Source organism: Halictus rubicundus, chromosome 15 (assembly GCF_050948215.1).
Source record: "Halictus rubicundus isolate RS-2024b chromosome 15, iyHalRubi1_principal, whole genome shotgun sequence".
NCBI lineage: Eukaryota > Metazoa > Arthropoda > Insecta > Hymenoptera > Halictidae > Halictus > Halictus rubicundus.
Genome location: NC_135163.1, coordinates 8291728 through 8317613, shown reverse-complemented (window position 1 = coordinate 8317613; position 25886 = coordinate 8291728). Strand labels below are relative to the sequence as shown.

General features: G+C 45.8%; 1 protein-coding gene across 3 annotated transcripts in view; it reads left to right on the top strand.

The window, feature by feature from the left end:
• The window catches only part of LOC143361493 (uncharacterized), a 108221-nt gene that overhangs the window by 27807 nt on the left and 54528 nt on the right, over positions 1-25886 (top strand). For all 3 annotated transcript variants that reach the window (XR_013083468.1, XR_013083469.1, XM_076800937.1), the window contains exon 5: positions 8066-8983. Coding sequence is in view for 1 of the 3 variants with exons in the window: in XM_076800937.1 (XP_076657052.1) it covers positions 8066-8983 (918 nt within the window). In the remaining 2 variants the exon portion in view is untranslated. The remainder of the gene's footprint in view (positions 1-8065; positions 8984-25886) is intronic.

The following is a 25886-nucleotide window of genomic DNA, read 5'->3' as shown; positions in this document are numbered from 1 at the left end:
AAATGTGTTAAATGAAAATGTGTCTATGAGGGAATCTATCGCGAATATAGATTATGGATAGATTATATGTTACGGGATAGATTGTGTGTCTCCATTGAGTCCCATAAGCGTTAATAAATGTATGGAGAAAGTGTAATCTGTCTATCGTCAGTGTAATCTATCCACAGATGATGTCCCAGAATTTTTGAATCTATGAAGGAATCTATCAGAAATGTAATTGGTAGATGATGTCTCCGACTTGTGGAGGAAAGAAATTTTAATGAATCGATGAAGAGGAAGGGTAGTGGGGATGTAATTGGTAGATGATGTCTCCGACTTGTTGGAGGAAAGAAATTTTAATGAATCGATGAAGAGGAAGGGTAGTGGGGATGTAATTGGTAGATGATGTCTCCGACTTGTTGGAGGAAAGAAATTTTAATGAATCGATGAAGAGGAAGATAGTGGGGATGTAACTGGCAGAGGATGACCGACTGAGAGGCTGTTAGCCACGATGAGAACATCCACGAGGAGCAACGAGCCCGGTTACGCTTCAGGTGTGAACTCTTCCGTGATGAAGAGTTACGGTGTTACGAAATAGGTAGTCCTGCTTTTTTTTGCTCGCTGGATGATCGTGGTTTCCGTGCATCGGATGCAGTTCGGCGGGGACGGGGACACACGATCGTATTGATTTATTGGTGGGATTAGGGATCCAGCTACCGGGGTATTGGTAAGATAATTTAATGATCGGTGTGATAGGAGATTGTCGACGAATCATGATGATGGATGCGGTTTTGCTGATTAGATAGCGGGCGTGTTTTTGGTGTTGTCGCGGCTGGGAGCGTGGTTCTGATTGTTTGGTGATGGGAGTGTGCCGAGAGCGGCTGAGATTTGTGCGAAATAGAGAGGCTGTGATTTATTGTTTTTTATTTTGGTATTGTTTTGTTGGGGAAAGGCTGTCAGAGTTGCTGTGGAATTTGAAAAGTGGATATTGAGATCAGTGTGTGGTCGTTACTTGTGAGTGAGGACTGTGGGAAATATCTGGAACGTGAATATTATTTATTAGCAATTTATAAACAATATTACCGTTTACGGTTTTTGTACTTGATGTATTTAATATTCAGACACTTTTGATGATCGCACAGATGACAATGCGTAACTCCGTTTAGATAGTTGTTGGGCAACTTTTTAAAATATATTTACTCAAGATGCTTCGTCTAGTCTCATTGATCTTCTTACTGCACCCAATTATTTAAGCAGCCTCCAATTTAAATTAATCATCAAGGGTCGAGCAGCTCTAGACGATGCTTGTGAAACGTTGGGTCGAAATGGGCTTTGGCACAGTCGCCTAAGTGTTAAGATATATTTTTAATACAGAGAAATTACTACGACTCGACGAGACTGAGCTACCACAAAATCATCAAGCTTCCGGATGAGTGCAAAATAGCGCAAAATAAAAATTGCTTCATACAAAATAAAAATGTTCCAGTGTTCATTTAAAAAAATTTATTTTCAGAGTCTCTGCCTCCCTGTGAGATCTAGAGTACCAAACAGATTAAAGTTTTCTTATTTACAAATTAAAAGTATCCGTTTCATGTTGCGTCCCAGCAGGTAATTAAACATTTCTCAAATAACCCTATCAAATCAGAGCAAAGTTTCATTACTCCACATCCTTGGAGAATCTGGTCGACGTTAAGTAGAACACAAAAGCATAGTCCCTGAAGAAGATCTTGTAAAGTTGTAAACGGATTAACAAGCATGTTCACAGAGCGAACCTGTAGATCTTGAGCGATCCAGATTGATCCGAACTGCATTTCGAGCGACTCCGTTCAGCAATAAATTCACCGACTCGTAGAGATAATTCTGTCTTCGAAATACTTGGAGGTCTTACCGACATTCTATCGACTTAGCGAGCCTAATCTAGGTGGAAGGGATTAATCGTGCTTCAAGGTGGATCGAAATGGCTAAGGTAATCGAAAGCAGAAACGACTGTCAATCGGACGAGTCGAAGGAACCCGGTTGGGTTCGAGGTTCTGTCGATCGGAAGAGCATAATTCCGGCTCTCGGATGATTCCGTTGGTTAGAGCATGAGGCCCCACTCGGCCAACAGAGTCCCAGACTGGATCTCGAGTGGTCCGCGGAACAGAGGCAGCAGGTGCTGGCGCTACACCTGTCCGCAGGCCGAGAGAGCTCGGGCCCGGTCGCCCCGCTCGAAGCGTCGAATTCCACGGCGTTTACTCATTCCAAACAACGAACCCGAAGACTCGACGGGGCCGCAAGGAGAGAGAGAAACCACTACCTCTACGTGGCGGCGCTGCGAACAACGAACGCCGGGGAGAACACGAGAGAAAGAGAGACTCGGAGTAGGTGGACAGAAAGAGGGAGAGAGGATACCGGAGGACTGAGAGGCCGGAGGCAAAGAGAGATTATGCGTGCGAGCGAGTGAGCCAGAGAGACTGAGTGACCGAGACGGTAAGCGAGTGACTGAGTCAGTGAGCGGGAGAGTAAGTACACGAGTGAATGAGTAGAGTGAGTAGAAGGGCGAGAGAGTGATTGCGAGAACAAATGAGTGAGAGATGGAGACGTTGTGCGAATGAGTGAGCGAGTGAGTAGAGCGAGTAGTAGAGTGAGTGAGTGAGTAGAGTGAGTAGAGTGAGTAGAGTGATTGGGAAAGTGAGAGAAGGAGAAGTTGAGTGAATCAGTGTGAGGAGGAGGTATTGAATCAGAAAATGAGCGAATGTGTGAGTGAGTGAGTAGAGCGAGTAGAAGAGTGAGTGGGTGAGTAGAGGGAGTAGAAGAGTGAGTGATTGAGAAAGTGAGAGAAGGAGAAGTTGAATGAATCAGTGAGTGAGCAGGAGGTATTGAATCAGAAAGTGAGAGAATGAGTGAGTGAGTGAGTACAGCGAGTAGAAGAGTGAGCGAGTGAGTAGAGTGAGTAGAAGAGTGAGTGATTGGGAAAGGGAGAGAAGTAGAAGTTGAGGGAATGAATGAGTGGGGAGGAGGTATTGAATCAGAAAGTAAGTGAGTAGAATGAGTAGAATAGTGAGCGAGTGAGTAGAGTGAGTAGAAGAGTGAGTGATTGAGAAAGTGAGAGGAGGAGAAGTTGAATGAATGAGTGAGTGAGCAGGAGGTATTGAATCAGAAAGTGAGTGAGTGAGTAGAGCGAGTAGAAGAGTGAGTAGAAAATTGAGTAGAATGAGTAGAGTGAGTAGAGTGAGTAGAAAATTGAGTGATTGAGTAGAGTGAGCAGAGAAGTATAAAATTGAGTGATTGAGTAGAGTGAGTAGAGTGAATAGAGTGAGTAGAGTGAGTAGAAAATTGAGTGATTGAGTAGAGTGAGTAGAGTGAGTAGAGTGAGTAGAAAATTGAGTGATTGAGTAGAGTGAGTAGAGTGAGTAGAAAATTGAGTGATTGAGTAGAGTGAGTAGAGTGAGTAGAAAATTGAGTGATTGAGTAGAGTGAGTAGAAAAATGAGTGATTGAGTCGAGTGAGTAGAAGAGTGAGTAATAGAGGGAGTGAGCGAATGAAAATTCTCAACTCGTCTCGATCGTCGACACCTAACAGTAGTAGCTCGCCCACGTGCTCGCAGAAAACTTGTAGGATCGGTCAGAGGAAATTTATCACCGCGATTATGCCATTGTTACGAGACTGACAGCGGGGACAGCGAGCTCCTCTAATTTGGAAGTTGGACGACGACCAATGGTCCCGAAACGTTGCGACAGACCTAGTCGTGGCTCGACTTAGAAATTACGTGATGCACAGGATCATTCGGCAGCCCTTATTTTATAATTGTACAAACTACAAAGATGCTTCCATTGGACACACACAGTGGCACCGCTCCTTCAAGTCCATTAGGTACAACTAAATAAATTGAAGCAAATATTGTTGCAAAACTTGCGAGAAGTCTAAAACAATTTGTAACTTTCATAAAACGACCCGTACCGAGCGCATTTTGTGCTCGGTACAGTCAGCGTTAAAAATCGAAATGAACAGTATACTCAATGGCCTCGGTGACACAGTTTCGCTGAAAAAGAGCAGCTCGTCGCAAGCCCCCGGTTCGTTCACCTCGATTATCATCCTGTTCCGCACCTGAAACACCGGAACCAACGCGTCACGGCGAAAAGCGTCGTCGCGTTTAAAGCCGTTATCGCTCCGACGAGAGATACGTATGCACGTAGTCGAAGCGGCAAAACGGCACAACGGCGTCGTCGCACACACGAACCAACGGATCCTAAACGGCCGACGTATCGTGCTTTCACTCTCGGCCGAACAGCGGTGGCCGACGTCATCGTCGATCATTATGCAACCGGAGTCGCGGCCATTATTTCAGGTTCGCTTATGAACGACATCCTCCAAGGTTAATCGAGTCAATCGTTCGCCGCGACGCCGGCTACTCGTACTGATAAAGGATTCATCTTTCAAGAGTTCCCGATTCGGCCCACCGAGGAATACCACATTTTGGGCATTTTTTCTGGGAAACTAATAGATCTGATTCCGAAAATCTTCACGGTGTTTCATAGGGTGTAGTTTAGGGAGGGTCTCGTATTTTTTTGGTTAGAAAATATTGATCAGCTGCAAAGTTACGATTTTCCGGAGGTCCTGTCGGGAGGGAAAATAAAGCAATTTGGGGAATTTTCTTCTGGGAAACTACAAGATTTTTTTTGGGAAATTTTTACATGCTTGAAGGGGTGTAGTTTAGGGAGGGTCTCACATTTTTTTTGGTTAGAAAATATTGATCAGGTGCAAAGTTAACGGTGACTTTCCGGAGGTCCTGTCAGGAGGGAAAATAAAGCAATTTTGGGAATTTTTTTTTGGGAAATTACAACACTTTATTCGGGAAATCTTGACATGCTTGAAAGGGTGAGTTTCAGGGAGGGTCTCAAATTTTTGCGGTTAGAAAATATTGATCAGTTGCAAAATCGTAATTTTCCGGAGGTCCCGAGGGAAAATAGCAATTTTTGGGATTTTCCTTCCCGAGAACTACAAGACTTTGTTCAGAAAATCTTGACGTGCTTGAAAGGGTGTGTTTTAGGGAGTGTCTCAAATTTTTTCGGTTATAAAATATTGATCAGTTGCAAAATCGTAATTCTCCGGAGGTCCCGAGGGAAAATAGCAATTTTTGGGATTTTCCTTCCCGAGAACTACAAGACTTTGTTCAGAAAATCTTGACGTGCTTGAAAGGGTGTGTTTTAGGGAGGGTCTCAAATCTTTTCGTTATAAAATATTGATCAGGTGCAAAATCGTAATTCTCCGGAGGTCCCGAGGGAAAATAGCAATTTTTGGGATTTTCCTTCTCAAGAACTAAAAGACTTGGTTCAGAAAATCTTGACGTGCTTGAAAGGGTGTGTTTTAGGGAGGGTCTCAAATCTTTTCGTTATAAACTATTGATCAGTTGCAAAATCGTAATTCTCCGGAGGTCCCGAGGGAAAATAGCAATTTTTGGGATTTTCCTTCTCGAGACCAAGAAGACTGTTCAGAAAATCTTGACGTGCTTGAGAGAGCATATTTGGGGGAGTGTGTGGCATTTTCTTTTGTGTGCAAATACGCGGAAATTGGATGAATGGAGCGCGCGAAGACGGTGCGAAAAGGCAGAAAAAGCTTGGGCCAGCAGATAGCTGGCCGATTGGTCAGAGCGTGCGGCGATTCCTCGTCTGTTTCTGGGATAATGACTCGGTCAGCACCTGTGCAAACGGTGGAATATTTCGGTGTCGGCTTGATCCGCCGCGAAACGCGACCGCGAACACGCGGCGAGGAGAGCGTATATTTCGGTGGGTTGACTCATCGTCGGCAGTATTGCTATTTAAAAGCACGGAACAGAACCCGTCGGCTGTATCGAATTAGTATTTACCTTAGCGTCACGGCGCAAGCGGTGCGCGCCGCGATTCCTCGTCGTCTGCGCGGAACAGATGAAAGCTGCGCTAAAGCACAGCGAAAGCTCTCCTCCGCCGTGTTAAAACATCCCGCCGCGCCGCGATCTCCGGCCTGTTGCGCAGCGGTTTCTCGGTATTATTTCTAATCTTATCGCCGGTGTTATTGTTCCTGGTGCCGCGAACGCCTCGACAATACATCGTTAACAACAACCGTGCGCGGCGAAACGATCGACAAGAAAGTCGATCCGAAACCGGAGAGCCAGACGCGCGCTAATTATGTCATCCACAGATAAATCTACCATGATTTTGCGAGATGTCATTTCAGAGTAATCGGACGAAAATCACGGTTACGATCAGACTACGGATTCTTGTGCAAAATAAAAATTTGTCTCCAAGAACTGGCACACGTGCGCTTAATTATTTTCAAGCTAGCTTTATTCTTAAGAATAAAGATTCTCCGAAATTTTATTTAATAGCAACTGCAAACTTTTTGGTCAATTTTTTTTTTATTCTGCACAAAGATCCGCAGAAGATTCGCGAATATGAAATTTCGAGGACTCGAGATGCTTCCTCCGAGAATTGTATCATGCTCAGAAAAATTTATGCTAAAATGTAGAAACGTTAACGAGCTTTCTCCGTAGAGTAGCATTTGCAGAGAGACACGTTATCGTCGATTTTCGCGAGAATTCACGATCGAGCATCCCCGGAATTGTGTTGGCCAGGTGAAAACCGAAGGTGTTAAACAATTCCCGAAATTGCCATGAACAGGTTCCGGTTATTTGTCCGGGTTTCGTTCATAAACCGGCCGGGAGTTAACGACCAGACAGATGGCCGGGCAGCACGTGCGCGCACCACGGTTTTATCGTAGTTCATGGAAGCCAAGCAATGAGGAAGCCCGAGATTCCATAAGCCGTGAGACCATTAACTGACTCACTGATTAGGCGCTCCGCGGGGCGAATACTCCGACGCGAGAGGCGCGAACTATCGATGGATTAAAGGTCGGTGCACGATATCGGCGATCGTCTCTTCTTGTCGTCGAGCTATCGTTGACCCAGGGCGCCGCGGCGATAACGCTGCAGACTGCAATTGTCGTCTGCGAAGCCTAATCGTATTCGAAATTCTTCCATTCGGTGTCCAAATCGCGATAGCGGCCGCTAAAATTCTCTTTACTGGCTATAAACAAATTTAGAAATCACGTTGACCCCCGCCATGATGGTTTCGACGAACTATCACAGCCATGGTCGGATTGGTTAGCTCATTTTATATTCTTAACCCTTAGCACTCGAATGGCGACTGTAAGGCGCCACTAAAAGTTGCTGTATCATTATTCAAAATATTTTTTACATTATTAAATTTGTTTGTATTTAATAGATCACTAAACTTTTCATTACTGTACGAGTAAATGGCACCATTTTCGTATGTATAGCATGAAAAAATATATACAGAAGGGAAATATTCTAGGTCGGAAGAAATGTTTCGTTTTAGAGTTAAAATGGCTTCGAGTGCAAAGGGTTAACTTGCCTTTCACGAGATCAGTCTCGATCCTCTTAGTAGACCTAATCATCTGATTGTTAGAAAGTCGAAGGTAGAGTGTTCGGAGAACAGTGGGTCAAAATGGACCCAAGTCCCGCCATTCGAGGGTTCACAGCAAGATTCCTAGATAATGGGAGTCGAAGCTGATTCTGAAGAAAATAAATTTTTGGAAGAACCACCCCTTGTCAAGGCTGATTCTGGAGAAAATAAATTTTGGAAGAACCAGCCCTGGTCGGAGCTGATTCTGAAGAAAATAAATTTTTGGAAGAACCAGCCCTTGTCGAAGCTGATTCTGAAGAAAATAAATTTTTGGAAGAACCAGCCCTTGTCGAGGCTGGTCCTGAAGAAAATATATTTTTGGAAGAACCAGCCCTTGTCGAAGCTGCTTCTGAAGAAAATAAATTTTTGGAAGAACCACCCCTTGTCAAGGCTGGCCCTGAAGAAAATAAATTTTTGGAAGAACCAGCCCTTGTCGGAGCTGCTTCTGAAGAAAATAAATTTTTGGAAGAACCAGCCCTTGTCGAAGCTGGCCCTGAAGAAAATAAATTTTTGGAAGAACCAACCCTTGCCAAGGCTGGCCCTGAAGAGATAAATTTTCAAAACTCCCAAACCCCCTTTACATCTAAACCCGGAACAACCTTGGTAAAAGTGTCCCCCTAATCGCTATCTCTCTCTCTTCCTTTCAGCGTCCTCCTCAAGGTCGCGGCTGGACATCAGTTTGCCGGAGCTGAATCCTCGCGTCCGCCTTCACCAGGACCAGCAGGAGCAGCAGGAGTCCGAGAACGGTCGTCGAGCAACGATGTCGACCCTGGTCTGTTGCGAGCCAGTGTCGGCTGGTCGTTCCCGGGACAACTTGAAGCTGGTGTTGAACCGTAGCCTGAGCGAGCCCGGTCCTCCCGCCGGTGCGTCGAGCTTTCTGTCGTCGCCTACGTCGACGGTGTCGCCGAGCTCGTCGACGTCGAGCGGCGTCGACATCGTCGACGGCAACGACAGCGCGAGCTGCAGTTTAAACGCCAGCGGCAGCAGCATCAGCGGTTGCAGCAGCTCCAGCAGCGGGACCGATTGCGATCTACCATTGGTCGACGTGCACCGGCACTATCACCTCCATCATCATCATCATCATCACTTCCATCAGCACCAGCTGTCGGCATCGAAACGCTGCAAGCTGGAGACCGTCAGTCTGCCCGCCAGCCCGTGCAACGAGAACAACACGTTGCAAAGGCAGCTGGTCCTGCAGAGGACCAGGACCATCACTGCCGACGACCTGGCGCAGCGTCTTCTTCAGCATCGTCAACCCGACAACCCCCCTGTGCTCCTGGACTGTCGGCCGTTCATCATCTACAACGTGAACCATGTCAGAGGAGCTATCAACGTGAACTGCTCGGATCGATTCAATCGACGCAGGCTTCAGCTCGGCAAAGCTACCCTCGCCGACTTAGCTACCACCAGAGAGGGCAAAGAGTTGCTCAGGAAACGACACTACAGGGAGGTTGTCGTCTACGACGACTGCACCGATGACGTCGATCGCCTGCCCGTGCAGCATCCGCTGTTCCTCGTGCTTGTGGCCTTGCTGGACGACAACAGGGAGCCTGCTCTTCTTCTCGGTGAGTGATGATGATCTTCCTCTTTTGGGATTTGACGAGTTTGCAGGTTCTCGGTTCTGTTGTCGAAGGAGGGTCTTGAGTTGGAACCTCTGGCTGACCTTCGTGGTTCTGATTCAGCCGAATTGGGAGTAGATTTAATTCTTTTGTCGGAGGAGGATGTTGACCTTTGGTCTTTGGAGGTCCCGTTTAGGCTAGTTGGTCAACTATCTAATTCTTTTGTCCGAGGATGTTGAGGTGGAGCGTCTTTGTGAGCCTGGTTTGGGCGACTTGGACGTTTTGTGCTGGCTGAATTCTCGATATATGTCAGCAACACGAGTCTTGCCAGCGACGTATATCGTCCAGGGGACATACCCGAGTTATGTTTACACTCCTCGGCGTTCGAGGCCTCTCGAGCTTCCCCCGGTTCTGGGGATAGTTCCGCGACGTTTATCATGTAGACCTTGGTGACATATATAGAGAAATCACAGTACACGTTTTGATTAACCAAGTATTACAAAAGTTGCTTTCTAAAAACGGCAGCACCGAATTTGTTGAGATTGTCCCTTGTTTTTAGTACAGACGCTTGGTCAAGGAAGTGTCCATTTTCCACAATTGAGTAAATCGTTGCCATTTTTAGAGGGCAAAGTTTCCCACAAATGAATTTTTATAATTCCGGTAATTGGGAAATATGAAACCGGTTTAGTGGAGTTTAGGTTCACCGGTTGACGCGTATGGAATTTATGTGGATTTTCAAGTAAAGTTGCCCCATTAAGCACGTATGTTGCAAAATGGTAAACAGGTCATCCCGGCCAAGTTTCCACACGGTGACACGTGTACTTGGAAAGTGCCGTTTCAGAATAACGGACACATGGCCAGCTTGGAACGTTTTTCTGCTTTTCCCTCGACGAAAAAGTGTCGGCGTACTACACTGGTTGTTTGTTGTTTACGTAAGATCACGTGGGAGCGCCTGGCATTCGGAAATAACGATGATGCGGACGCCACGAAAGTCGCATCTGCGTCTCTTCCTCGATAAACCGACCGGCGCGCGTAATTCCCTCACGATTTAGGCGCGTTATCTCCGTCAGGAAGCTGATACGATGACGATACAAAACGCGAACTCAATTTCGAACTCGAATAAAATTCGAACTCAAATCTATCTCTAGTAATTAGCGGAGGACATTTTTCCTAACCCTAACCCCATGGGAGGGTAGTAACGTGGAAAAAATTAGCTTCCGGCCCATTTTCTCTTCTCAAAAATTCCGAGAAAAATCGCACAGATGCCAAACACTCGGACACACATACCGGAATTAATTCGGATTTTTAAGTTGGCAATCGTAGTCGCACAAAATGAAAAACATGAAAAATATCAGGAAAAATGCAAATTTCCCGTGGAAGTTTCAGAGCGAAGGGGTTTATATTTTCACGGTATCAGTGTATGTGTGTGGGTATTGTTCGTGAATTTTTTCGCGAGTTGCAAAGGAATGAAACCTACTTTCTTTCGCGTTGTTACGTTTCACAGAGTTCCGCTTAATTTGGACCCGGGACATTTTTCAGATTTATGCGCTTCGGAGCGCTTTTGCGAGCTTTCGCGCACCTTCTTCCGCGAGCAGGGGAACAGGTAAACTGTCGGAGAGTCCGCCGCGAATTCCGGAATTCGCACAAGTCGTTCCGCGAAATGCGGGAAATGAATGGAAAATGTCGGGGAAACGTGGGTGGGGAAGATTGCGTATCGGCGGGCCTAACGCGAGCCTAACGCGCCCGCAAAAATTAACGCGTTACATGCTACGTCAGAGTGGGCTTAGAAATTCATTTTTATTACAAGATATCCAGACAAACCGAATTTTATTGGAGCCTTACGAATTCAAAAGGGTCAAGACAGCATTCCCTATAATACATTTGAAATTTCTGGTTGTGGTTTCGTTAATTAAATTACTTTTGCAAGAATCTCTGGGGTTGATGTGTGGCACTGAACGTGTTAACAGTGTTCCCCGCGGATCGGAATCCCCGTCGGAATCAATAAATGTTTCCGTTTCGATGTACAATGAAAATCGATTAGCATAAACGGCCGCTTTCTAACGGTAAATCGTTTCGCAGACCGCAGAAAACCGAGAACGGTGTTGCGCGTAGCATCGCATAGCATTCCTCTCGCGTACACGTATACACGTATATACAATACAAATAAAATAAATTGCGAGCCGCCAAACGATTCGTATTCAATCAAGCCGGACGACAAATTGAAGACGCCGCGGCGCAACGATTTGTCGATCGTTCGAACGGCCGATAAGCGATTTATAACGTTTTGTATCTTTCCGTTTCCGCGATTCGCGATCCCCGACGTTTGCGTATCGCGGATCTAGCGACGCCGATAACGCCGACAATGGCGACGCGAGACGCGAGATAGCGACGCGCCGGTGTGTGGATGATGTGTGTAGTAAACACATGATTCCAGAGAATGATTCTAGTGAATTAGCGCAGGCTCTCCCGGGAGCACGAGGATGACGCGAGTGCTTGAATGAAACGCTGAAAACGTAACGTGACGCTCGCGGAATATTTTCCACGGACGTTTCCCCCTCTACCCCGTCCCTTCCCCTCCACCGCCCCTCGCCTCTCAGCACTCTTAGCGAATTTCTGGACTCGCCGTTTTCAAGCCGATGAGTTTTAAACTCCCCCCCCCCCCCCCCTCCCGAGGCTTTTTACATTTTTACAGACTTTCGCCGGACTCGGTCCCGAAAGTGTAAAATACCGTAAGAGGGGCTTCTTTATCGCGAGATTGAAAAGTACAGGGAGGTTCAATCACGGTGGTCCAATAAACTGTCTTGAATATCTTCGTTATTTGACACGAGAACATGATATGTACAGAGTTTGCTTGGTATAGAGAGGTAAATGTGATGCGGACATTTTTTTGTATGGATGTAGGCGTTGCGGAGATTTCAAGGTCACCTTGATTCGTTTAAATGAAGTACAATGTCTCTAATATCGTGGATCGATAGGGTATCCAAGTCTGTGTAGAAGTGTATTGACCCTCGAGTGTCCTAACTCTGATGGTTAACGAGATATTAAATATTTTGGTCAATGTTATTCGACCACCCTGTATATTGGTGAAATGAGTAGAAAGCGCGTCTAGTTTTGTGTCCGATAACAGCACGGTGGTAGTTCCATATGAATTGTTGATTTTATTGTTCATTATAGAACACATCGGTATTCAATGAAAGTGTTTCACAGTAGTGTGTCAAAGTCAGCGGCGGACCGGCAATTTCGGTGCCCTGGGCTAACATAATGGGGCCTTCCCAAATCAACTCGAGTACCAGAAATTTTGCATAATTTATTCTCACTCAAGTTTTTCATGGAATCTAGATCACGGTGGTGTCTAATCGCCCAGAATCGGCAGAAAAAGCGTGCAGCGATCACCGTAGTGTGTCAAAGTCAGCGGCGAACCGCCAATTTTGGGGCCCTGGGCTAACCCACTGGGGCTTTCCCAACAAATCTGAATCAACTAGACTTCCAGAAATTTTGTATAATTTATTTTCACTCAAGTTTTTCATGGAATCTAGATCGCGGTGGTGTCTAATCGCCCAGAATCGGCAGAAAAAGCGTGCAGCGATCACCGTAGTGTGTCAAAGTCAGCGGCGAACCGCCAATTTTGGGGCCCTGGGCTAACCCACTGGGGCTTTCCCAACAAATCTGAATCAACTCGAGTACCAGAAATTTTGCATAATTTATTCTCACTCAAGTTTTTCATGGAATCTAGATCACGGTGGTGTCTAATCGCCCAGAATCGGCAGAAAAAGCGTGCAACGATCACCCGGTGGTCGCAACGAAAGGGAAACGTGATGTTTTGTACGGCGTGCGTGCCACGCGTTGAAGAGTCGCGTCGAATGCAACTATACAAGCTGACCGTCCGAAAAAGGGCATCGCATGGTGACCGCAGTCGAATCTTGCAACTGGTTCCGTGGGAAGTGGGGGAGAGGAACGGGTTGGATCACTTCCTTCCCGGTCATAAGGCAACATAGTTGCGGAAGCGCGCGAAAGAGAGAGGGAGAGAGGGAGAGAGGGAGAGAGAGAGTGTGAAAGAGGGGGAGAGGAGGGAGCCACGAGGCTGGCGAATCGTATCGGCGTTTGGCAAACGGAATCAGGGACGAGAGCAAACCGGTGGCATAGTGTAGTGCGCAAATTCTGGTCGACTATTCGCGGCGTCATCTCCGACATGAGTCATTCCTATGAATAGATCCCCACCTTTTGCCGCGGCTTGTGTGTATATCGCCCGGTGACTTCGGCCCCTTCGCCGCCATTTCTCTCTCCCTCTCTCTCTCCCCCTCTCTCTCTCTCCCTCCCTCTGTCTCTTTCTCTCCTCCCTCCCTCCCCCGCGCGCGACGTTTCCTACCTTTCCTTCTAGCGATACTTTTGCAACTCGACGTTTCGCGACACGCGAAACCGTTTCCTCGCGGAAAATCGCTTTTCCTTCCGAGAACGCGCTGTCCCCATTTTAACGGCCCTGTCGCCCGATTTTTCTACCAGCTATCTGGTTTTGCAATTTAGAATATATTTTTACGATATTATAATTGACTCAACCCTTTGCACTCGGCGCTATTTTCAATATAAAACTAAATTTTTCTTCGGTTTTACAATCTTTTCGTGTTATTCGGACGAAACTGATCCGATTTCTACAGAAAACATTTAAACGTTTAGTAATCTATTAAATACAAATTTTGTGATGTGACAAATATTTTGTAATATTTTTTGTCATTTCTTTGAAACGATGCCACAACAATTTCTGGCGGTGCTTCAGAGTCACCACTCGAGTGCAAAGGGTTAATTAACTGATCCAAAAGCACGGGACTCAGCAAATAGAAACACGAAAAATACAGTTTGACCGAGTACGAAGGCACAGGAAATTCGATTTTAAAGAAATCACAGCATTGCACAGCGTCTGAATCATAGTGACGAAAATGAAAGCAGAAAGTCGGTGTATTTCACCTTGAGCATCGCACGTGGGTTAAAAAATAAGGCTAGTCAAACTTCGATGACACCACGAGGATTCTTTTATACGAGAACCTGACGTCGCACAAAATTTGGTGTTTTCCATTTCGAACATTTTTGAGACACGAAGGAACGAGAGAATCGTCACTGGAAAAAATACAACAGTATTTTCCAGCGCTCGCTGAACAAGGAAAAAATATTACCGAAAATCGACGGGTGAACCTACACAAAAATATTTTCTTTGTGCCGAAAAATATTTTTCCGCTGACAATCACATATACTCGATACACAAATGAAAACTTCCAATCCATATTCAATGAGCGAATAATAAAAAAATATTCTAGCACCAAAATTTCAACAGGTAACCGGTCAAAATTATTTTTAAATTTATCTTCCACGGTAGAGAATGCTATATCATTTTCAGAGATTCGTTCCTCATAATGCTTTCTGTAATGGTTAACGATATCGCGAATGCAACAAAGTGGCGACACCGCGGTGCATTCGAAAACTCGTTTATCAGCATCAGCACGCACGCGCGCGCAGCTTCTGCCGGTCTTCCCGATACCGATCGGCTCGCTGCGAGGGAAAAAGAAGTGTCCCCAATATCGATCGACACGCGCGTGTCGCATTACTCAAGAATGCACACGCATAACTTCTCGCGACAGAAAAACCGACAGCCTTAGAATTATGAAAAACTGGATGACTCAGATGGCCTTCTGGTTTCTGCTTCTTTGCATGAAAATCGACCGTAGAACTTCCTTTCTTGTCCGCGAACCGATATGTACCGGTTACCGATACTCGACGGCCAGACTGTCGCCATTTTAACAAAAGTTACGACCTGCCCGCCGCTACGAAAAACGATTATGCAAATTTTACTCGTGCTATATACCGAAAGCGATATCTCGAACGATCGCTGATTATCGCCTTAAATATCTCGATATTTACGATGCACATTCGAATGGCGTTCACTCATTTTTATTTCATCCTCTTTCGGCCTCGCATGAACGATCCTTCTTCGTTCGTCTTTTGACATTCATTTTTGTGCGAGTGTTTCATGATTCTGTGTCTACTCTTATTAATTTGTGGGATCTGGAATAATTAACGCTTCGCTATGTTATTTTTCATGACAACTGCGACGATTAGAGTTTCTGGCTCGACGTCGATGGTGTTTCAGAAAATTCAACGATCGCACATTGTCCAGTTTTATTCCTGGGCGGTGACATACTCGGTTTCTTTTGGGACTCGGCGATTTTTAACGACGATGGAGAAGAAAACGGTGAAAAAATTGAAATTCCCAGACAATCACGCCAGGCGCCGAGCGGCGATCGCGTCAACGCGATTCTTTAGACGCTTCGGCATCCTCTGGGTGTCGGCCAAAGTGTCGGTGACAGTCTCTTCGCTCTGCCAGTCCTCTTGACCTCGTCCTTTCCACGTTCGCATCGCGATCGAATCGATCCCGATCGAATAGATCCCGTTTTCTACACGAATCGCTCGAATCATCCCCGTTAATCTTTTGAGTCCGTGCGGACGTAGCTGGCGATCGCCGGGTCAATATCGACCCACGCCGAAGCCTCCATCTTCTGTGCTCCCACTCCGTCAATATATATCTCTTGTTCTATCAGCAATTTCATGCTATAAAATAAATCGCAACTGTTACTATTTTGATAATTAAACAGATAATTGAAAATAATGAGAATTTTTGCTGGTTCGGGAAACTGTCAGAAAATTGTTTTCTCAGCATTTTTACAAAGTTGACAAGAACGATGCCAGTTTCCCCGATTGCCGGCGAGACTGTGTACCTGCGATCGGGTCGAAATTGACCCGACGGGTGAACCTCGGCGCCGATGTTTATCGTGTAAGGTTTGTCGACGTCGAAAACAGTGTCGTGATAAACGATTGCTCGCAAGGTGGACATTGACGGATGTCATTGGATACCGCGCGGCCATTAATTAATCGTTATCCGTCGGTAATCGGAGCACCGACGTATCGCTGTGGTACACGAGCCGGTATCACTCAATCTGTCATACCTGAACCGCACCGAGTATCGTCGATAAATCGGTACGATTGTTGACGATGATTTTTCAATCGACTTACCTAACACCCTTGACACATTTCGCATATATTGCCTATCGGTCATGTCTACCGATTTTCCGCGAGCTTGCTTCTATTCCGTGTCGTCTTCTTGTTCATCGAAATACCGGCTATCGATCGATTACCGATCAATACGTTAACTATGGGGATCATAATTGGCCATCCATAGTTCTGCCTCCGGACAGCAACAGGAAAAGACTTTTAACTTAATTTTTTCTTACTAGACGATTTATGACGAAAATGATGCTGTTTAATATAGTAGAGAGATTGAAAGAGATTTCTCTGTATATGTCGCCGAGGTCTGGATGATAAACGTCGCGGAATTGTCCCCACTATACCCCGTGAGGGGCCACGAACCTAGAGAGGCAAACGGTCGAGGTAAACGTGAAGACATCTTTGTTTTCGTTAACTCCGCGACATTTATCGTCCAAGTCTAGGCGACATATATCGCGAATTCGGTGTATTGAGCACCCTAAACGAACGGGACTTGTAGAGAATAGTTTGGTGGAGGCATCTGCTTGGAATTTGCGTAACGAAAAAAGACCATGAACTTTACGGTGAAGAACGTTCAGAGGGGGAACGCGGAAGAAACGAGAGACACTGTCGTTTGTTGTGTTTCCGCGGCGCGAGCGCTTAGTTCATCGCTAAATCGGCCACGGAGGCCGTCGCCGGGACGAAAAAGTCGTATCCTTCGGTTTGGACAGTCGATAACCTCCTCTCGAATCTTCTCGAGATTCGACGGTGTTCGAGTATTTATAATCGCCTGGGCTTCGCACGAGATTTTCATACCGGATGAAGAGCGCGGAACCTCCCCGGTGCAATCCGGAGCGGAGCGGAGCGGAGCGGAGCGGAGCAGAGCCGCGGAGATCTTGCAACAACAATCATCGGGGCTTCCCACCGGACTCGAGCTTTTACTGGCAATAAACCGAAACCGTGACGCAAATCGAAGATAAATTTAAACGGGCCTCTATGACGCGGCCACAGAGAATTATTCCCTATTCTAGTTACATTTCCGATCGTGCCGGGAATATTCCCCGCGACCGGATTCGTATTCTTGCGAACGCGAACTATTATTCCAACGCTGCGCTCTCACCCCTTGACCTATCGTATCGATTTCTCGAAGTCGATTCGACGGTAGTCCAATGATCGGTTTCATGTTCTTCGTTAGGTTGCGACTTACAGGGACAAAATCAACACTGGGTCCACGGAGCGCTGAAACTGAGTATTTTGCATTATTTTATAGAAATAACGAGAACCTGCTACCCCCATTTTTAGCAATATTTTTAAAATGCACGGCAACCACCCATTTCTGCTATAAATGCATAAAAATCGAGTAATCACGCACGGACGATAGAATTTATACTATCATACTAACTAACATTACATTATAAACTAACATTGTAAATCCAGGGGCGGTTTAACGGGGGGAAAAGGGTTCCTAGAGAGAAAACGAATTCCCGGATGCCGGGGTTCGCGCAGAGGGAATCGGTATCGTTCCGTGCGGAGAGTCTAATCGCGTTCGCGACGACGCATGTAACACACGAGCCGCTTGCATAATTTACAACCGGCGAAGACGCACATGCAGCCGCGCGTGCACGCCACGACACCGCGTGAACGCGATTCGAATCGCTGCGTCCTTATCTCGGCGAGGAGCGATATCGCGCGTCGTACACTCGCTCCGCTCTGCTCCGCTCCGCTCCGCTCCGGGTGGCGCTTAGTTCATCGGTGAATTTAGCTCTCGCTCTCGTGGCTTCGCTCTCCCGTGGCCGCGCGGCGAACAATGCGTCGCGTCGAGTCGCGTCGAGTCGCAACAAACCGTCTCCTATCATCGCCCCAACTCTGCACACGCCACGAGATCCTCCGTCGTTTTCCAGATGCGACATTTTCTGCAAAACAAGCGGTCGCATAACGCAACGTGAAACCAGCTGCGCACGGAACAACCGACCGTTGTAAAAGGACTCGAAAATAATCTTGAGACCACCCTTTGTTTCGACGGATTTTCCAACGTAACGGGGGAGTTACAACGATGACATTTTTCCGTGGATCCCGGGGACCGTTCCTAGGATTCCCCTGGGACCTTTTCCTAGGATCCCAGGGACCTTTTTTCTAGGATCCCAGGGACCTTTCCTAGGATCCCCCTGGGACCTTTTCCTAGAATCCCAGGAACCTTTTCCTAGGATCCCAGGGACCTTTCCGAGGATCCCAGGGACCTTTCCGAGGATCCCAGGGACCTTTTCCTAGGATCCCCCAGGGACCTTTTCCTAGTATCCCAGGGAGGGACCTTTTCCTAGTATCCCAGGGAGGGACCTTTTCCTAGGATCCCCCAGGGACCTTTTCCTAGTATCCCAGGGAGGGACCTTTTCCTAGGATCCCCCAGGGACCTTTTCCTAGTATCCCAGGGAGGGACCTTTTCCTAGGATCCCCCAGGGACCTTTTCCTAGGATGCCCCAGGGACCTTTTCCTAGTATCCCAGGGAGGGACCTTTTCCTAGGATCCCAAGGGCCTTTTCCTAGGATCCCAGGGGCCTTTTCCTAGGATCCCCCAGGGACCTTTTCCTAGGATCCCAGGGACCTTTTTTTCTAGGATCCCCCAGGGACCTTTTCCTAGGATCCTCCAGGGACCTTTTCCTAGGATCCCAGGGGCCTTTTCCTAGGATCCCCCAGAGACCTTTTCCTAGGATCCCCCAGGGACCTTTTCCTAGGATCCCAGGGACCTTTTTTTCTAGGATCCCCCAGGGACCTTTTCCTGGGATCCTCCAGGGACCTTTCCCTAGGATCCCAGGGGCCTTTTCCTAGGATCCCCCAGGGACCTTTTCCTAGGATCCCCCAGGGACCTTTTCCTAGGATCCCAGGGACCTTTTCCTAGGATCCCAGGGACCTTTTCCTAGGATCCCAGGGACCTTTTCCGAGGATCTAAGCTCGGTCCAAGCTTCCTAAAAGACAAAGAGGACCGCCGCCGAGGTGCCCAAATCATTAAGGTCAAAGAGTCAGCCAAGTCTCGTAATCCACGGCTGACTCACTTCTAAATATCCGAGAGGGAGGAGCCGCGAGCCCGCGGGACTATGTTCCGAGAGGGTAGCCAGCGTTATGCAACCATGATTTTTTGACAGACGGCCATCGGGCCGGCGTGCACTCGTTCGGGCCAGCGTAAATACGCCGCGGGGTTAATATTCACCGGTGAGTCACGCTTTCGACGGAGGAAAGCGGCGATCTAGCCGAGTCGCAGACGTTTTGCCAAGAAATCGATTTCGGCACGTCGATATACGGCCAACGAAAATCTTGCCAACCAATCGATTTTCCCCCGAAATCGCCATTTTCTCGCAGACGGCCATCAATCTCGAGGAATTCGGATGTTTAGTAGATCAATGCTGCCAATGCGGTCGCTCGATGCACAATTTCACGGAACTTATCACTCGTGATCCGAGGAAACATTTATTAATTAGGTTCTTCTAATCATCGTACGGAAGATTGTTGTTCTATGAATTTTTTGAGAAATTTTTTGTCTTTGATTGACAGAGACTGTCAAGTGCTGACAGGTAAAACGTTGAGAAATTTTTCGGTGGCAATTTTTCAATTTCAACTGTGAACCAACAACTCAGTAAAATAATTTAAAATATTTCTTTTAAGATTACCGTCGCTTCCAAGATTTTTGAAAGCACAGTGGTTAGGGCCTACTAATAATAATCGTGACTGAAACGAGCTGGTTTATTTACAGTGACGGATAAAATCCTGGTGATGGCAAGAATGCTACGTCTAATTGACAAGAAATTTCTTCCGTCTCCGAGACGTGTAATACTATGACATTTTTCGAAATAGTACTGCTCTTGGCACAGGTTTCCCCCACATAAATTACACAGGATCGTTCCCCACTCCGTTCTGTCTCGTAAATTCCTGGTATCTAAGGTTGCCGGCGTTAAATTGTTTTATTTAACCCTCTATAGAACGGTCACCGTCTTTATGCTTTCAATCTCATTTGAGCTTGCATTCCGTGGACACTTTGGAAACATTACTGTCCGAGGCTGCGTAGTAAGATGTATGCAGTTACACAATGAATGTTATCGTGGCTTCCAATATTAGGTGCTGACTTCAGAAATTTTAATTAAGCTGTGTACCGGTTCGTTATACAAGCTATTTTCACCAGTTCAACAGCTTTTGCTTGTTTGTGGAAAATTGGGATTATTTTTAAGAATTGAACAACTTTTACTAATTTCTAGAAAATGAGGATTATTTTTAAGAGCTGAACATCTTTTGGTTATTTGTAGAAAATGGGGATTATTTTTAAGAATTGAACATCTTTTGCTTATTTGTAGAAAATGGGGATTATTTTTAAGAATTGAACTACTTTTGCTTATTTGAGGAAAATGGAGATTATTTTTAAGAATTGAACATCTTTTGGTTATTTGTAGAAAATGGTGATTATTTTTGGAGTTGAACCTCTTTTGCTTATTTGTAGAAAATGGTGATTATTTTTGGAGTTGAACCTCTTTCGCTTATTTGTAGAAAATGGTGATTATTTTTAAGAATTCTTAAAACTTCTTTAAGAGTTTTTAAGAGATATTTTGCTTAAAGTTAAACAGGTCGTTTACAGAAAACAATAGGGACAAAATCTCGAGGAAATCTCGAGCATGTTTTCGTGGTTGGTGTCTAAGCGACAAGCTCGCAAAGACAAGGTCGCGAATGGATTTCTAGGTTCGATAAATCAGTGTTATCACGATCCACCGACCGGTTTGATCTCGATCCTCGATCGCGAGCGCCTTCTCGCGACGGTAACCGGCGGAACTTTGTTATTTCTGAATGTATTTTCGGCCTCGTACGTTTGTGAATGAAGCAACGCCGCGATTGGATCATCGGACCCGGGGCATTTTTAGCTCGTGGTATTGATAGTGACCGGTTATTTCGATGGTGACAGACCGCGGACACGTGAATCGTGACGCGGATACCTCGCCAAATTTTCGCGACATACTCTCTTCTCCCTGGCTTGTCTACCATAAATTAACCCGGTCCGTAGCGCATCGAATCGCCGCGTGATCCGTTACAAAATAATTGCCCTCTTTCGATGCCCAAAAATGGTCGCGGCGTGTCCCCAAAATCCGAGAAATAACTTCAAAAAGATCAGTAACATTTTCTATTCCGAATTTATTTTCGTCAAGTATTTGCAAATCAAACATACCGTACTTTTCCTTTATAAAATTCGACAGGAATAATTCGCCTCTTCGAGTCTTTACCACTAACTGCTCAACTACTCAAAATGACGGGTTCTAATGTTTTTAATTTACGATTATTGAGATTGTGAAGATCCATCTGCGTGGAATTACTCAACAGACTTATTATTTCCTTAGGTATATATTATTTAAAAAATGGCTGACAACTAGGATAGACACATTCTTCCTATTTTTATACAGTAATGTAAAATACCCACTTTTAATGCTCCGTAAACCTAGTGTTGATCAAATTCTTTGATGAAGCTAGTCGGATTTTTTTTGTGACTGCGTTGGAGATTAGCGGCGTCTTCAATTATAGACGAGACGGTGGCTCATTTCTTTTGGCGGTTTTCGCAAAGCGAACATGTTCGCCGCCGGTGAAAGATAGTGACGGCATTGTGGGCCGAGTTTCCCCAAGCAAATATCGCGGGGCCGAACATCGTCCGCTTTCATTCAGGCTCCGTAATCGTGTTCATTGTTGCGGGCCCGCGCTATCTGCCGCTTCGTCATTTTATCGTGACTTCCGCTACGTTAACGTTGAATTACGTCCTCGCCGAGCCACCCACGGAACAGGCCGAACCAGGAGATTCGATCTGCACGACGATTTTCGATCGTCGTCGGGCGACACCCTTTTCCCGCACCCTACGGGGCTCATTATTGCCGTGAACAATTGATTAACGACGCTCGATATCACACGGAAAATCTTCCGTCCAACGATCACAATCGTGTCTCGATGTACGTGGAAAATTCGGGACCGAAACCGTTGCCTGTATCGTGAAAAAATGACATAACTTTGTTATTCTTGAATATTTTATCGCGATTCCTTTAACGGAACATTCGTGACGTTTTTCTGGTTAAAACGATACCCAACACGACACAGTTTGATTTTTATTTGATTGCGTAATCCAGGAAATAGTGGAACCTCGATTATCCGAACTCCCCGAATCCCAAGGGAGCTTGAATATTAATACGACGGTTAATGTAGTGTTGGATTAGATCTGTACCGATTTGTGTAATAAATCGTGTTGTATGTATTGATATGAATGTATTAATACGAAATATTAATATTGATATATTTATACGAGTTAAACAAATGTGCTCCGAATTGTGCCATGTTTGGGCTCGTTTTAATCAGAGAACTGTGACGAACGCGTCGATAAAAGTTTCATAAAGAAGTGATTAATGTTTTATCAGTATTTGTCAGCATTATCTCGCGTACACATCAAATTCGTCGTGAATCATTTCAGCTACCGACGATGACCGTTACGCAAACGTCGGGGGGAAAAATCGCTTATGGATCGTAACCGGACACCGTCACAGTCAAAAGTTTAATAATTTCCTGCAACAATTCCCGCGCGTTAATTTACACGAGCGAATTTGAATACAGTGACGCTGTTACATTTTCCCTCGGCCGAAGACTATTCACATTGCCGCGCAACTATGTAATCCCGATTTTTACAATTCCGAACAGGTCTTTTACATTTCTCCCCATTAAAACCGCGAACACGCCAGACAAAGGACGTCAAAGAAAGTCGACGTAAAAGTGAAATTGCTGCGCGTGGCTGTTTAAAATCGGAACGCATGGAAAATTAAGAATCTTTTTCCGGCTTTCCTTTGTTCTAGATTTTCTCACGGTTCGTAAAACTGGAACGATTACGTATATTACGTAATTTTTTAAATTTTCCAGGTTGCAGAACCGAAGATTGTTGTGCTCGTAGCGGCCAAGAAAATCTGATCGATACGGTATCGTTGACACGATTACCAACATTCGTATCTTCGATTTAATCGATCGGGGTAGTCTGTTTACCGGCGCGTTAATTAACGCGATTACCGTAATCGCGGGTCAAATATACTCTGTCTGAAGTGTCGGGAAAACATCTGACCGTTCGATCTCGAACTGCGACCTTAAACAGACGTATCTTCTTTCCAAATACAGTTTATCAATCGGCCGGAGCTCTGGCGCGATTTCCACAGCTTCGCAAACGATTTACTCTCGATCCGATCGCGATACAGTTTCTCATTGTTCGGGAAATTCCTCGGGGAGGAAAAATCCCATACTTGTAGAGATTTTTTAATCTAGAAATTCTCGGGAAAAATCAAACGAAGAAATTCAGAGTAAAATCAGTTTGACAATAAAAAAAAACTTTACCATAATTTTTTGAAAGAACGGTTGCTTCTTCACCCATGGTTCCTTGTGCAGTTTCTACCTTTTTGACAACTAGAATACGATGCAATAAAAAGCAAAGTTTGACCTTTTGACCTTGAACTCGAAGGCCAAGATGAATTTTGCACCTTTCTTAAATTAATTGCCCGCAAATCGAGGGTGGGGAATATGATAGTCGCGACAAATAATTTCTTGTACAATCGTTCGCAAAAGTATGGATAACCTACTCTAAAAAAGATCCGATTAAATTTTTAAAAACAGTTTTCCACGCCAAGATTTGGAAGAGAAAGTGATCGTTGAATCGGAAGAAACAGAGATCTTCGCATGGATTTCTCACTTAGGATCGAGCCGGAGGCCCATAACATAGTCTTCGACTTTTACGAATTCGTTGCCGGGCGAGCTAACGAGCACAGTCTCGCACACCGTTTCCCGATAAATCAGAGCGATCGAGACGGTTCTCGATCCCGCCCGGAGGCAGGAGAACAGGCTCTCTCGAGTCGGCGGCGGATCGGCTGATTTCGCTAATGCAAACTCGCATGAATTATTATCGCGAGGAGGTCCATGCATATGTATGCCGGCCGGTGACGTACGATACGTCCTTCCTCTTATCGCGGCAGAAGGACGAGTCCCCCGGTAATAAAATGTTCGTAGCGAACGCGCGAGAGAGAGGTTCGCCGGTACGATCGATCGATCGATCCATCGGCTCGGGTGAATCACCGTCGATAACACGTTATTTTGCGGTGTAGCTATACTGTTTGCGCGTGGCTCGCGATATCGCCGGTCGGGAAACATTCGCTCGTTAAATACGGGACGCTCGATTTCGCCGTGTCAATAACGATGGATTACCTTTTTCTTTTTCTCTCCTGGCTGACGTTTCTGCGGCCGCAGATTTATCGCGAATTTTTCCGCTCGATCGGATCTACGGAAATCCGCGCAACAGAGGTTCGATCTCACCGGTTCGATGAAAATTATACTAGTTGAATCATCTAAACGGTTCCATTGCCCAGTGTTTATGAATCTTTGGTTCTCAAGGTCACGCGAAGGTCATAGTATTACAGGTGGTTGGATCGATCTCAAGATCGCACTCTCAGCCGTCGCAACCGCGACGGTGGAAATATGCGATTCCATTAAAAAATCGAAAATTGAAATCTCGAGAGAGATATGACCTTGAGAAAAACTTTGTCGGACAAAATAACATTTTTCTTCGGCATTTTTCGCCATCATAGACAACAAGTTAGATGCTCAAGGTGGGGGGACATCCTGTACATAAGAAGGAAAAAGATTGCTAATGAATTTGTCAGCCCCTCGAGGACCACAGGGACTAATGAATTATTTAAAATTTAAGTACTTGTGGATAATAGGAAAATCAAGTTTGTGGCAATGGAATAGGATCGGCACGAGGTGTCAGGGCAGAACGGTTGCGCCATCGGTTCTAAAAATCGCGAAATGGCCGGTGAAAGAGGCGGTGCCGGGTTCAGAGAGAGAGAGAGAGAGAGAGAGAGAGAGAAATGGAAAACGAGGGTAATGAATACGCGGAGCGCCGGCCATTGTGGCCGGACACACGATCCCGCTAATTCTCACGATCTCGTTCGCCGCGGACAAAGGAAACGACACGCGGGCTTTTTGCGCGCGTGTTGGGACGTACGTAACACACGTGTATACCCACACGGTTCGAACCGCCGCTGTAATTCATGCAAATTGCGTTACGTCCCAGGTCGAGAGACCTGTCCGACGCGCGGCGTCGCGTCGCCGCTTCATCGGAACCTTTCATTCAGCTGTGACGCGCCATTCAACCGCTTCATTCTTGCCTCTCGCGATATTTTCCGCGGAAAACTTTGCGTTCCTGCGCACGCCACGCTGCTACCACTCTATACTCGATCATTGTCCAAAGAACGGATCTGGCCGGTGACAATTATCGTCTAGAAGATGCTATTCTTCCACTGCTGAACGTAGAGAACGACAGCGAGGTTCTAGACACCTCTCACAAGGTTATACCCCGCGGTGGTGGGGATGGATCTCGGACAATTATAGGCTAGATACTTGCGACATTTATCGAGTAGAAATTTGGAGACTTTATTCTCCGTAATTTTTATACTGTTTGAGTGCCTCGCTCTGATCATTGTGGCTTGATGGATTAACCCTTTGCACTCGGCGCTATTTTCATTGTGAAACTAAAGTTTTCCTCCGTCTTGGAATATTTTCGTTTTATTCGTACGAAACTGATCCGATTTCCACGTATAATATCTATTGAATACAAATCTTGTAATGTAACAAATATTTTGTAACATTTCTCGTAATTTCTTTGAAACAATGCCAGAACAATTTATAGTGGTGCTTCAGAGTCGCCACTCGAGTGCAAAGGGTTAATTCGCAATGGAACTACCGATTCAGATTTTTTCGAATTCGTGGAGCTATAGACATTTTTTCTTCTATGAAATCCCATGAAATCCGAATAAATTCAGTCCTGTTGTTACTGTGGAGGAATAGAAAAT